The sequence below is a fragment of the Schistocerca cancellata genome, chromosome 4 (genome assembly GCF_023864275.1).
Source record: "Schistocerca cancellata isolate TAMUIC-IGC-003103 chromosome 4, iqSchCanc2.1, whole genome shotgun sequence".
NCBI classification, from domain to species: domain Eukaryota; kingdom Metazoa; phylum Arthropoda; class Insecta; order Orthoptera; family Acrididae; genus Schistocerca; species Schistocerca cancellata.
In genome coordinates, this window is record NC_064629.1 from 117,624,561 (window position 1) to 117,638,457 (window position 13,897).

Below are 13,897 nucleotides of genomic sequence, written 5' to 3' on the forward strand. Positions count from 1 at the left end.
CTGCTCACCAGTTAAGTTGTACACATTCATAGTTCTCCTGAGCATCCGAATTACCGTCTCCTTTTCCCATCCACCGCGGTTCATCTCCCGCATTGGAGGTCCATGTCAGGGCTTAAGATTACCGTTCACGTCCGATATCTTCTGTCTGAAGTGGAGTCCTTGCCTTTACCACCTATACTCGAGGTCCATTCACGTACACCTCCATGGTGTATACCTAGGCTGAAGCTTCGCCTGGACCTTTCACATGGTACTAAGGACTCAGTTAACCCCACAGCTCTCTGCTGTCACTTCCTCTCGATTCTTGACATGTACCAGGACCATGAAGTGGTTTATACTGATGGCTCGATGGTTGATGGTCACGTTAGCTTTGCGTATGTTCATGGAGGACATATTGAACAGCATTCCTTGCCAGGTGGCTGCAGTGTTTTCACTGCAGAGATGACAGCCATTTCTCATGATCTTGAGTGCATCCATTCATGCCCTGGGGAGTCGTTTCTTCTCTGTACTGACTCCTACAGCAGCCTACAAGCTATTGACCAGTGCTACCCCTACCATCCTTTGGTAGTGACCATCCAGGAGTCCATCTATACCCTGTAATGGTCCAGTTGTTCGGTGGTGTTTGTGTGGACCCCAGGCTACGTCGGAATCCCAGGAAATGAACTTGCCGACAGGCTACATGGAAACCGCTTCTGGAGATCGGCATCCCTGTAACTGACCTGCAATTGTTTTTACACTGCAAGGTTTTTCAGGTTTGGGAGACGGAATGGCATAATCTCAGTACGTTTTTACACCGCAAGGTTTTTCGGGTTTGGGAGACGGAATTGCATAATCCCAGTATGCACAACAATCTGTATGACCTTAAGGAGACTACAAATGTGTGGAAGACCTCCATGTGGGCCTCTCACAGGGGCTCTGTGGTTCTCTGTTGGATCTGCATTTGCTGTACATGGCTACCTCCTTCATCGTGAGGACCCACCTCGGTGTCACTGTGGCTCACATATGACTGTCATCCACATCTTGCTGGACTGCCAACTTTTAACTGCTCTTCGGCAGACTTATAACATTCCCAGCACCCTACCTTCGGTGTTGGGTGACAATGCCTCTACAGCAGATGTAGTTTTATGTTTTATTCGTGAGAGGGATTTTTATCGTGCCATCTAAGGGTGGGCATTTAGCCTTCTCTCTGAGATCGCCACCCTCTCTCCATTTTAACTATGTCACACTTCCTTTGCATTTATTTGTCTTGGTGGTCGTCTCTTCCCTACATGTGTTCATCTCGCCTTGTCTTTTTGAGGTGGACATTTTAATGTGTTGCAGAGTGGCTGGCTCATCCTTTTTTGTTATTGTGATCAACCAGACCAAACCATATTCTCTATGGTTTTAATACCTTCTTCCACGTTTCCTTGTGGTGTATGTTTTCCCAAATTTTTGTTCATTCCATTCGTTTTCTTTTCAGGTGTGGTTTTGGCTGTTTTTGTACCTTGACCTTTGCTTGCATCAGGAAAAAGGTACTGATGACCCTGTAATTTGGTCCCTTTATACCCCCAACTGACCAACCGACCCCCATGGCTTGTGCCCTGACCTTGGATTTGTCTTAAAGTATCATTTGGTCCTAAAGATTCCCTTGACCCCACAATTTTGTGCCGCCTATTCTTGGCTGTCCTTGAGATGTGTCTGGGTTCAGAAGTGTTATTCACTGATGGGTCTACAATGGATGAATGAGCAAACTTTGCATACACACCTGCATGATGTACTGAACTCCACTCTATTCTAGATGGTTGCAGTGTCTTCAGTGCTGAATCGATGGCCATTAATCAAGCCCTTAGCCACGTTCATTCTTGCACTGGCAAGAGTATACTAATCTATAGTGACTCCTTTAGCAGCCTTCAGGCTATATAGTCCAGTGCTGCTCTCCTCATAGTCTTGTTACAGCCGCCCCCCCCCCCCCCCACACACACACACACACAGATACATACACACACACCAGTCATGAAAGCTTTCATTCTGCTTATTATTTTCATTATGTATCAAACAAGGTGGTACAGGAATTGGTGTGCTGGACTTTGATTTGGGAAGAGCAATGTTCAAATATGTTTCCTTCCATCTAGATATGAATTTTCAGTCGTTTTCTTAAGTTACTTTAGGTGAATGATTGGAATTGCTCCTTTGAAAAGAACACAGGTTATTTCCTGCCCCAATTTTGTCCCATCTGAGCTTGTTCTCCATTGCTAATGATTGCCTTGTCAACACACTTTTAAACATTATTTTCCTTCCCTCCATAATATTTGAATTTAAAGACTAGTAAGCCTCATTTACAGATTCTGTGATGTATGTAGGCGAGACCAACTCCTCTTGACTAGCACTAAAATAGCTGCTGGGCTTAATGCACTGCCCATCCAACTGATAGGCCCCCATCAACAATATCACTTGCCCTCTCTTTCTGAGATACTGTGAAGAAGTTTGTGTTTTGTGAAAGAATGTTGACAAAAAGCCAGAAGATCAGCACCCCCCAGTAAAAGCAACCTTTTAATATCTGTGGATGGATCAGTAAAGTCAAACATTTAATTCTTAGGTGTGTAGGAAGAGGAAAAACTTTCTTGGATTTATCAGGTTCAAGATCCATTTGCCAAAACTGATTTCCGCTCTCTTTACTACTAGTGAATCCCCAATTCTTTAAAAGAGTCGAACTCCCATGTATAAAATAGCTTCAAACATTGGATTACTGTATGTATGAGTTTGTGTGTCAAGCATTTAACATTAAGCACCTGAGAGAGAAAAAGATAAGAAAATGGTTGTCATTATGTTTAAAGTTTGTTGGAAGTCACTAAGTGCTCTCATTCTCAAGTACTGATTGAATAAAGGCAATTTTCGCATACTGTCAATTACGCTGCCTCAAGGTAAACACATTTCTAACTGTAATACTTGTCTTATTATGTTAAAAATTTAATGTATGATTATGCCTCTTAATCAGCAGATTGACAGCATTTTAAGTTTTTAAATTCAATCAGTAATTAGGCAAAACTTTGAAAATGAAATTTTTGTTGCCTCTGGTGGCCGTTAGGTGACCTGCAACTGGTTCAGAGTTTTGGGATATTCCCTTAGTAATACAATTAGTAATAACCTTGACTTTGTAGTGACAAATCTTTTTTTTTTACTTCCATTTTATTATCTACAATATTTTTGGGGAATTGTGCATACATAACCAGAAAACAGTCAGAAAGATCTGTGGTGTCAATTTGTGAACTTCATATGGACAGTTGTTAAAGCATTTGAGAGTCCTTCCTCTGCCTTCATACATACATGGCATTTGTAGTTGACAGTACAAACTTATTCAAATAGAACAGCATTCTGTGAGTTCTTGTCAGGAAAAAGTATTTGCAGTTTAGTAACACTCCCCATTGGGGGAGCTCACAACTCTTTTGTGAGTATGTACTTGGCTACCATAGGGCCCCAGCCTTTGCAGCACTACTTCCCTTTCTGTGCTGCAAGCCCATACTTAGCCTATACTCCCCCTCCCGTGCCTTTCCATTGGATGGTCTTTCTGGTGCAGTTCCTGCTTGAACCTGGTACATGATTTAGGATCTTAGTTTTTTCATTTCACTTCCAGTGCACTTTGCGCCTTTCCGTTAATAAATATGTGGTCCCAGTTGTTGGGTTTGACCTGCCACCACTTTTCCAAAATTTTCAGAAGTGCGGATCATGCAGGGAAGGTTGGCCAGTGTGGTGTCTGTTTCACTTTTGTTCCTTTCCACCTTGACATCACTCCTTTCTAATAAGGCAGTACACCCAAAACCCAGCAAGGTAGCCACCCCATTGTGTAGGGGTCGTCAAGTACCTGCCCAATCGTAGCTCCCTGACCACGCAGGGATCACACTGCTGGTGCCTGAAGTAATACCTCCCTATGTATGCCAAGGGGTATGTGTCCATTGTGGCTGGGGCACACGGAATCTGAGCAATGAATTACTGGCTAGTTAGCTGCTACTGAGGCTGGGCGGTGCCCATGGGGAGAATCCTCATTCGGGGCAGTTGTCACCATGGCGGATGACTCATGTATGAGGCAGATGAAGGTTTCTCCCACTGGTGGTCATGTGGCCCCAGCTATCTCTTCTGAATGAAAGAATTTTGTTCAACACAAAGAGATATGACCTCAAAATGTTTCCTTCCTTGATTATGCCATGGGAGGAATGTAGAGCTAACAATAAGCAGAGAAATACTCTCCCCAATACCCGGTTTGTACAGGGACAGATGGGGATTCTTTTTTCGCCCTAAAGCCTTTCTTCTTTGTAGAGACTATAGAGGAAAAGTCTGGGGAAGTTGAAGCCATCTCCAAAATGAAGAGGGGGGCCAGTTTTGATTAAAACAGCTTTCCCTGCCCAGCCATGGGCGTTGCTTGTAACAAGTTGGGTAACATTCCAGTGACTGTCACTCCCCATAACAGTCTAAATTTAGTTCAGGCCATTATTTTCCACTGAGTCCTGCTCTTACAACCGAATGATCTACATGACAACTTGGAGCAACAAGGTGTACACTTTGTCCATCATGTACGTAGGGGGTCAGAGGATGATAGGGTTGCTACCTGGGCCTTCATCTTGGGCTTTGAGGGTGATTAGTTACATGAAAGGGTAAAGGCGGTGATATACTGATGTGATGTGATGTGAAAGTGTATGTTTCCGCGACCTCGCTTATACAGTGCTTCAAATGTATGAAATTTGGACAGGTCTTAATGTTGCAATCCCAGCCCAGTCTGTTGGGACTGTGAATGGCCATTGCTCCTCCCCCATCTGTGTCAGCTGTGGAGAACACAATTCTCTCTGCTCAAGACTGCACTGTCTTCCAGAGACAGGCAAAAAAAGGAATATAAGACTCCAGAAAGATTGACATACTAAGAGGCCAAGAGGTAGTATGAGCATCTGCATCTTGCACACATGACAATGTCGTACGCTATAGCTATGACGTCGCTGCCCTCTCTGCTGGTGGTACTCTCCTCCATTATACATCCTACTGTGAGCTCTCAGGGATGCTCGACCCGCCCCTTCCATATGGTTGGGGCTCTTCTCCTCCTGCTGCTTTCTCCATACCCACTTAGGGAGCAATTGCTCCCTGCCCATCAGGGACACCGATCCACATCCCTCAGCTGGAGATGTGTGGACTCCATGTAATTATTGGAACAATCTTCTTTAACTCCAACAGGCAATTAATAACACTTTTTTAACCACTATACAGATAGATGTTCACTATTCTAGAAGTTCTATTTCCAATAAACTTCCAGCAGACCAGAGTGTTAAAACACAAATTTTCAAATTTAATTTGAAAGGTCTTTTATAGAAGTCCTTTTATTCTGTGGAATAGTTTCTCGCAGAAGATAGCATCTTGCTGTAGTCGGTCAATTATTTGTGCATACTGCCACAGAAACTTTTTTAATACGTTTTAAATTTTATAACATCTAGCTGTGAATTACATAGTGTTGTTCCAAGACACTTGCTTTGTCCAACATGGCACTACGGGAAACAGTGTTTTTTTTTTTGGGGGGGGGGGCAATTATGTTGTAGGATCATTTTCAATCAGAAAAGACCATGCTGTTAAATATTAAAAATATTATTGAAGGACTTACAGAAATGGAGCACATAAGTCTCAAAGCAGGTCCTGTATAAATTTAGTATGGGATACAGTCCAATAATAGGAAGGTGATCGGCATGGGGTATTGTTTTGACTTAATTTGGCATTTAAATGGAATTATTTTGGAAATCTCCAATCAGTAATGGCTGTGCCATATGTCAAATAGGAGTCTGCTATATCTCCCATGGGGAGATGCTTGATAAAAAATAATAAGATACAGGTAAAAAAGAACAAGGGTTCACTGTGACCAGAGTAGAGAGATTTAATAACAAAGGAAAACACTTCTCAATAACAAAATAATACAATTTCTCAGGCACTAACAGGCATATGCCTGGAACACAAACTGAAAAAAATGTAGTGGGATGTAAAAGATTATGCCACTGAAAATCTCTAATGACGGAAGTTGAGCATTTGGCATAGTTGTGTGACACATACATCTCTGGATGTTGCTAGAAAGTCGTAGGTCTCACTGCGGTGGCCTTTGACCAGGTTCTGACTGACGAGCTGCTAAGAGCTGGCACATGAATTGGCTCAGAGGTATGGTGGAGCGAACTGCCAACGTGTTGGCTTGTGCTGTCCTTTATAGTCAGAATGCAGAGGAATTTTGGTGGTGGTGGTGGAGACAGACAGCTCTGGTAGCTCTGGTACAGATGCCAATTGCATCGGTACTGGTAGCGGTATTGAAGAAGCTGCATTAGGTTTGTCCACTGGTGACAACATGCCATAACCAAATGAGTGATGTCACCATTCAAACCAGACCAAAAGCCATGATGGGGCTAACATCTTGGTGCGGGACACTTCCCAATGATCAGTGCACAGCAGTTGGAGGATCTCTGAATGGAGAGTCGAGGCAACCACTACGGGAGGAGCTCAATAGTCCATATCAAGGAGCAGAACACCATCAAAGGCAGAGGAAGATGCTGAAACACACAGTAGTTACTGAGGGGTCAGATGCCCGCAATAGCCACCTCAGGCCACCCATGTTGTATGCAATGTATCACTTTCTGTAAAGTCAGATTGTAGTACTAGCCTACAGCACTGAGTGCCTGTATTTGTAAAACTAGTGACAGTTTGTTGAGCACATTCATCAAAGTGGAAACAGAGTAACTCCTCCCAATCAAAAACTGGGTCTGGACTGGCCTGAAAATGGGAGAGCATATCAGCATTTGCATGTTTAGCTGTGGGGCAGAAGTGAGTCTCATAGCAAGAGAGGAACAGTGCCCAACATTGAAGGCGATGTGATGCTTTGTGTGGCAATGATGCTGATGGGTTAAACAGGGAAACTAATGGCGTGGGGTTCATGATGAGATGGAATTTTACACCGTACAGGAAAACATGGAACTTCTTTGATGCATAAACGATGTTGAGGGATTCTTTCTTTATTTTTGAATATCTAGTCTGAGCCGAATTAAGCATCTTCGATGCGTATGCAGTAAGCCGCTCGGAGCCATCAGATTTTAACATAAACTTAAGTTTGGAAAACACTGTTTCACATGCCTGCGACCAGTGGAAAGGTGTCCCCTTATACAGCAAGCCATGTAACAGTTGTGCAACCAACGCCGCCTCTGGCAAATACTGATGATAATAAGCAATCTTACCTGGGTGGGGTGGGGGGGGGGGGGGGGGTGGGAGGGGAAAACCTGGAGTTCGTGGCAAGCTGTAAGAAGCAGAAGAGCCACAATGGCAGAGACATTCTGATGAAGCTGATTTTATACCAGCACTAGAGACCTCAAACTCAAGATAAACAATAAAAAGCTGAAAAAATCGGCACTTTCCCAAATTGCATTTCAACCTGGCAGCCTGTAACACAGAAAAGAGCATATTTAAGTTCTTGCAATTTTGGGTTGTGGAAGAGCCAGAGACCACAATATCATCAAAACAATTGGCACAGACCTTGTGAACTGATCATCAAACCATTGAAAAATCACAATGGCAGTGGCCACACCAAATGGTAACTGCAAGGCCAAAAGGCATGTTAATGACCAAGTGCCATTGAGTCAGCATCAATGGGAAGCTGAAAATGTGCATCAGAGAGGTCGATCTTGGAAAAATACTGACCACCAATTAGCTTAGCGAAAAGTTCATCAGGGTATGGCAAGGGTACATGTCAATGATTGAGCATTGACAGAAACTTTGAAATTGCTACAAAGGTGTAACCATCTTGATAGCTTCTTGACAGTGACTAAGGGGTAGCCCATTCACTGGATGCAATTGGTAAAGGCGACTTTGGAAGCCCTGAGACAGTTGAGCTCTGCCTTGACTTGGTCACAAAGCGCAATCAGTACCGGGTGATCCTGAAAGAAACGGGGTCTGCCCGAAGGTGTCATGGTGCTGTGGCATTTGAAATTATTGGCACAACCCAAGCCTACAGAAAATGGGACGGAAAACTCAGAGCGCAAAGAGTCGAATTGTGTATAAGGCACTTGATCAGGGATGAGATTAACTTTATTGGTAACAGTAAACCTGAAAAGGGTAAAGGTGTTCAAACCAAAAAAATTTTCAGTGTGTGCATTGTCCACCACCATAAAGGTCAGTAGATTAACCACACATTTGTATGTGACTGGGGTTGAGAAACTACCTAGTATCGGAATACTTTGTTTATTGTTGATGACTAATATATGGGCACTGGCACTAAAGGGGGAGAACTCAAGTCCATCTGAATTTCCAAGTTGAGTAATGACAAAGCAGCACCAGTGTCAACTTGAATGTGCAAAACCTTCTGATAAACCTTGACATTAATAAAAAGCTTATTGGGTGCAACAGAGATTGTTGATATGCAGTTGACATCCATGTCAGCATCTGCAATACGCTGTTGGAATTTTGCATTGCAAACGAGAGCAATGTGGCCTATTTTGTTTCACTGGTGACAAACAACTCGCTGCTTAGGACAGTCTGGCCTATCGTGAGTGACAAAACACGTCTGACAAGAGGGAAGCACGGAATGCTCGCATTGTTGTTCATTGCACTGTTATGCTGCTGCTGCTCTGGTCGTGGCTACTGCAGCTAGATGGACCAACTGCCATGTTGTTTTGCCTGCACGCGGACTGCTGCCACCATATTCTCCTCCTGTGAACCATCCGACAAACCATGGGGTGAAGCGGGTTGAACTTCTGAAACCTCACACCAAAATTCACTTTGAGTAGCCTCAGCCCTCGAAACCTCAAACGATTGTGCAATAGTCGGAATGTCAGAGAAGGAAGGGTTGTCACATTGAAGGGCCTACTCAGAAACCTCACAATCGGGTCTCAGCCAGACATCAGTGACAAATTGACGATGACTTAAACTATGAAGCTCAATTACCCAAGTCTTGTAGGAATGTTCCAGTTTCTTGCAACACTGATAATACTCAACTTGAGCAGCAATTATGTGCATCCATTTACAGTAGTATTTTGGAAGAAGGTCACACATCTTATGAAAAGAGAGTAAGGACGAATTCTGCAGGGGGCCAGTTGGTAAGGTAGCTGATACATACAAGGCAATAACCAAGACAAAAAGAAAGCACGGCATATCGTAATAGTCAATCCAAACGCATGAAAATTCTGCCACGTTCTACAACAGACTCATCGTAAGACAGAAACAGTGGGAGATAAATGAGCGGGATAGCTACAAGCAAAACAGGAGGTTCAGGGGGTGACACAGCAGGCTATGTAGACTGAAGGTGGACCCAAACTGGCCAAAACAGAGGTAGGCATGTGCAATACCTGGGTTTGATTGTGTTGTGCTGTGGCGAACACCTCCTGCTGTTCACTGAGATGCTGCAATGCAGCAGTAAGAACCACTTGCTGATCAACCAGCCAGCATAAAAACTCATCAGTAGCACACTCAGACAATGTAGGTGCAACAAAAGACTGACCAGAGACTGAAAACCACGTGGAGAACAATCACATCATTGTCACCACTTGTGTTGTCACTTGGATACACAACACAACCACGAATGTTGTACAACTTTATTAGACTGTGACATGTATGCCAATCACCATGACATACACTGAAATCAATAAGTTAAGACAAATGTATCCAAGCAGTAACATCGTAACTGAGAGCGAGCATATGCGGCATGGTTTAAACAGGCACTTTGGCTCTATCGGAAGTCCACAGTATTGATCTTTCACAGTGCACTCTTGTGGATGACAACAAAGTGCTAATGTGCGCATTACTTCAGTGTGAATAAACAATAAAAGTTAAACAGATTTTAAGTATTTATGCAGAAAGTAATAGTTTATCAGAAAATTCATCTTAGATGAAAGTACATAATTTGTCATTAACCACTCCTTTCATTCATAAGCCTGTCAAAAAAGTATGCTGAACTTTTTTATAACAGGAAGAAGCAAGTACCAGATTCAAATTAGAATGAGTAGAACACATTTAATGACCTTTTCTCATCTACATTTCCATAGTTGTTGCTTTAGTTACTGGCATCATTCTCCTGTCTCTTTCACCCTTCTACAGTGCCACCACATCTTCCTCATTTATTGGTTCTTACAGAAAAAGTAAAATTTTGTCTCTTATCTATTTATGAAAGCAGATCAAAAATTTTAGTGTGGCTCTAAAATATTTTTCTTGGTAAGGAGGAAAGATCTCAGCAGTTGGCTGAGAACTAAAGGACAGTGCATAAGGCTTTGAAATTTTCTCCTTGTACTTACTGCTGCATGAACAAGTCCATTAGAAAATATTGTTGGTAAGATTTGCTAGTTTCACTGCATTTGACTATTATGCTAATTCTTTCAGCGTATGAAAGTCTTCCGCTGTCCAACTGATGAACTGACGCTGACAAATTGTGCAATTTTAAATGAAGGGGATTTTCCCAATGATGTAAAGTAAGTAAAAATTATATATACTGTATTAATATACTTAGCCTAGTTGGAATAAGAAACTGCTCTATATTTTTCTTGAATTATTTAATTTACAGCTAGTGTCAAATTGTTAAATTGCAAATAAGCTGAGTTGCAGACAGGCACCATGAGAAGACTGTTACACAATTAGCTTTCATCCAAAGCCTTCTTCAGAAGAGAATACACAGTCAAGCACACCTCATGTATGCATGACTGCTGTTTCTGGCCATTCAGGCCAGAATGTAACTGACACGTTGAACAGAAGCAGAAATCCAGAGTGGGGCAGAGAAGGGGAAGGATAGCAAGGTACTGGTGAGGGAGAGAAGAAGGCTGTCTGGCAAAGCATGCAGTGACTAGGTGGCAGCAGGACAGTGCTGTCAGGTACAGTGTTGGGAGGGAGGGGAGAAGGAGAGGTACAGAGAAGGGGCAAAGACTGGAGGGTACATTGGCAGAGATCGGCATGCAGTCAGGGTGAGAGGTTGCAAATCAGGTGATGTGTGGGACGGGATGGAAACTCTTCGGAGGAGTGTGTGGAAACCTTAGATTACCATAGATTGGGTCAGGATAATTCCGGGAGCAGAGAATGTGTTGTAAGAATAACTCCCGTCTCTACAGTTCAGGAAAGCTGTTGGTGGAGGAGAGGATCCAGATGACCCAGTCTGTGAGGCAGCTGTTGAAATAAAGCACAGTATGTTCAGGTGCACTTTGTGCCACAGGGTGGCCCATTCCACTCACGGCCACAGTTTTGAGGTGGCCATTCATCCTGATGGACAGATGCTTGGTAAATCCTAGTGGACAGATGTTGGTAGTGATACGAGGACTATGCCGAAAGTTTTTGGCAGCCCGTAAACCGTAAGGCGGAAGACAATGGGGTTGTTTTTGTTCAAAAGAGCTATGTTTTTCGACCTTGGGACATGCGCGCGCAGCCCCTGGCTAGCGGTGATCGCCCCACAGCGCGGTAAGAAAGCACAGGTAGTGCTGAGTCGGAGAAGGTGTAGGATGGAGCTGTCGCGCCGCGACTTTCGCGCCATGTTTTTTTTTACGATTATAAAAAGGGTTTAAGTGCCGAAGAATGCCATTCTTCTTTGCTGCGTGTTTTTGGTAAAGCTTCCCCTTCTAGGGCCACAGCTGGAAGTTGGTTTTGTGAATTTTCGAGGGGTCGCCACTCAATTGAATATGAACCTCGTCTCGGTCGGCCATAAACAGCTGTGACTCCTGAAAACATTGATGCTGTGAGGAAAATGATCAAAGAAGATCCACATCTTACATTTTGCGACATTGAAGGGACCCTAAATATTGGATCAACAGCAGCACAGACCATCGTTCATAGTTACTTAGGCCTTACTGAGAGATGTGCTCATTGGATGCCACATTCCCTGTCAGAAAGCCAAAAGGAAGCGAGAGTGGACTGGTGTCGTTTCATGCTCGAAAAATTCAATGGAGGGAAGTCCCAAGACACCTACAATATCGTCACAGGTGATGAAATGTGGGTCTACCATTATGACACTGAACCGAAGAGACAGTCTTCTGTGTGGTGCTTTCCATGGGAGGAACCACCCACAAAAGGTCAACGAAGTCGGAGCTACGGAAAAAAGATGGTGGCAACTTTTTTCACAAAGATCGGGCATCTCACCTCTGTGACCTTGGATAGACGTTGTACAGTCAATGCTGAATGTTATGTGAATGACTGTCTTCCAAAAGTCATCGCCACATGGAAGTCACAGCATCCAAAGTCCAAGAGTGGGCACCTTTTGCTGCATCATGACAGTGCATCTGCGCACAGGGGTGCCAGAACGATGGACTTTCTGGAGAAGGAAAAAGTGCAAGTGTTACCCCATCCCCCTTGTTCACCTTACCTGGCCCCCTGTGACTTCTTTCTGTTCCCTAAGACAAAGGAAAAAATTCGAGGGCAGCGGGACATCCCAAAAGAAGCTTGGACTGATACATTTTCTAAGTGGTTTCAGAGAATGGAATTCTTTCCCCTTCCCTGCCTCACTCTGGATTTCTGCTTTTATTCAACGCATTGTAGCGGTTCTAATGGAGAGTATTTTGAAAAGTTGTAAATGTTTTCTTGCAAATAAATTTTTTTCACACATTCTGCTAAAAACTTTCGGCATAGCCCTCGTACCAATATAAAAAGCTGTACAATGATTGCAGCAGAACTGATATGATATGGCTGCTTTCACAGGTAGCCTGACCAGCCCAATCCACCCATGCAGCACTTCCTATTCCAGTTCCATCACGGGCTTATCCTATTCTTTCAGTGGCCAGATCACCTGTGAAAGCAGGCATGTCATATACCATCTGTGCTGCGGTCATTGCACAGCCTTTTTTTGTTGGTATGACTACCAATCATCTGTCCATGAGAATGGATGGCCACTGCCAAACTGTGGCCAAGAGGAAAGTGGACCACCCTGTGGCAAAATGTGCTGCATTTCAGTGGGTGCTACACAACCTGGGCTATTTGGATCCTTACCTCCACCACCTGCTTTCCTGAACTGCACAGATGGGAATTACCATTAAGACACATTCTCTGCTCCTGGAATTATCCCTACCTTGACCTACTCCCATGTTCTCCCCCCCCCCCCCTCCCTCTGTCCCACATCTACTCCCAATTCATGTTCCCTCATACTCGTTGTTGCCACAATCTGCCAATGCAACCAGTGGCATTTTCCTCTTCTGTGCTCTTTTCCTGTGCTGCTCCCCGTTCCTCCCTCTTCCCCGCCGTCCCTCCCACCCCCTACAGCCTCCCTACGCTGTGTCTGGCAGCCTTGTCCTCCTGCAGTCTAGTCCCTGCATGCTCTTCCCTCTACCCACACTCTGCTATTCTTTCCCCTTCCCTGCCTCACTCTGGATTTCTGCTTTTATTCAACGCATTGTAGCGGTTCTGCCTGCTTTTATTTCTTTGTTGTTTGTGTTTGGTGTCGACGTACTGTCTGAAAAATGGTGTCATAATTTGGACACTGACTACTGTAAATAATGTTGCCGACAGATGTACTGTTGCATTTGACTGTCTTTTATTTTCACTTCTCACAACCTCCCATATATACATTTATATGGCCAGTGCACTATTGCTTAACTTTCCATAAGCATCATTAATAGTTTGCAGACAAACCATCCACATACTGCTACAATAGTTTACTGTTGAAAATTTTCGAGCAGTAAAAACATAACCACAAAGTTCACAGTTCTTGAAGAATAGAAAGGTATGTATGGAGCAGATACTGTCACTGTTTTTACACATGGCCTAATTGTTTAACACTTATTCCACAGTTAAGTTGAAGCAACACAGTTTTCTTGTCTGAAACTCGGCCATGGACTGATTGCCTTGTGACCAAAAATCAGGCCCTTATATATCCTCACAATAATAGGTACTGAAACTACACATTATTTGAAGTTACATTTACAGAAATTACAATTAAAACTTTACTCATTAAATTAACTGAATA

The 13,897-nt window shown here is 43.5% G+C and overlaps 1 protein-coding gene across 1 annotated transcript in view; it reads left to right on the forward strand.

The window, feature by feature from the left end:
• LOC126183560 (vesicle-fusing ATPase 1) overlaps nucleotides 1-13,897 on the forward strand; it is a 106,117-nt gene that overhangs the window by 36,144 nt on the left and 56,076 nt on the right. Inside the window, exon 2 of the mRNA XM_049925638.1 lies at nucleotides 10,345-10,433. Coding sequence (XP_049781595.1) covers nucleotides 10,345-10,433 — 89 coding nt within the window. The remainder of the gene's footprint in view (nucleotides 1-10,344; nucleotides 10,434-13,897) is intronic.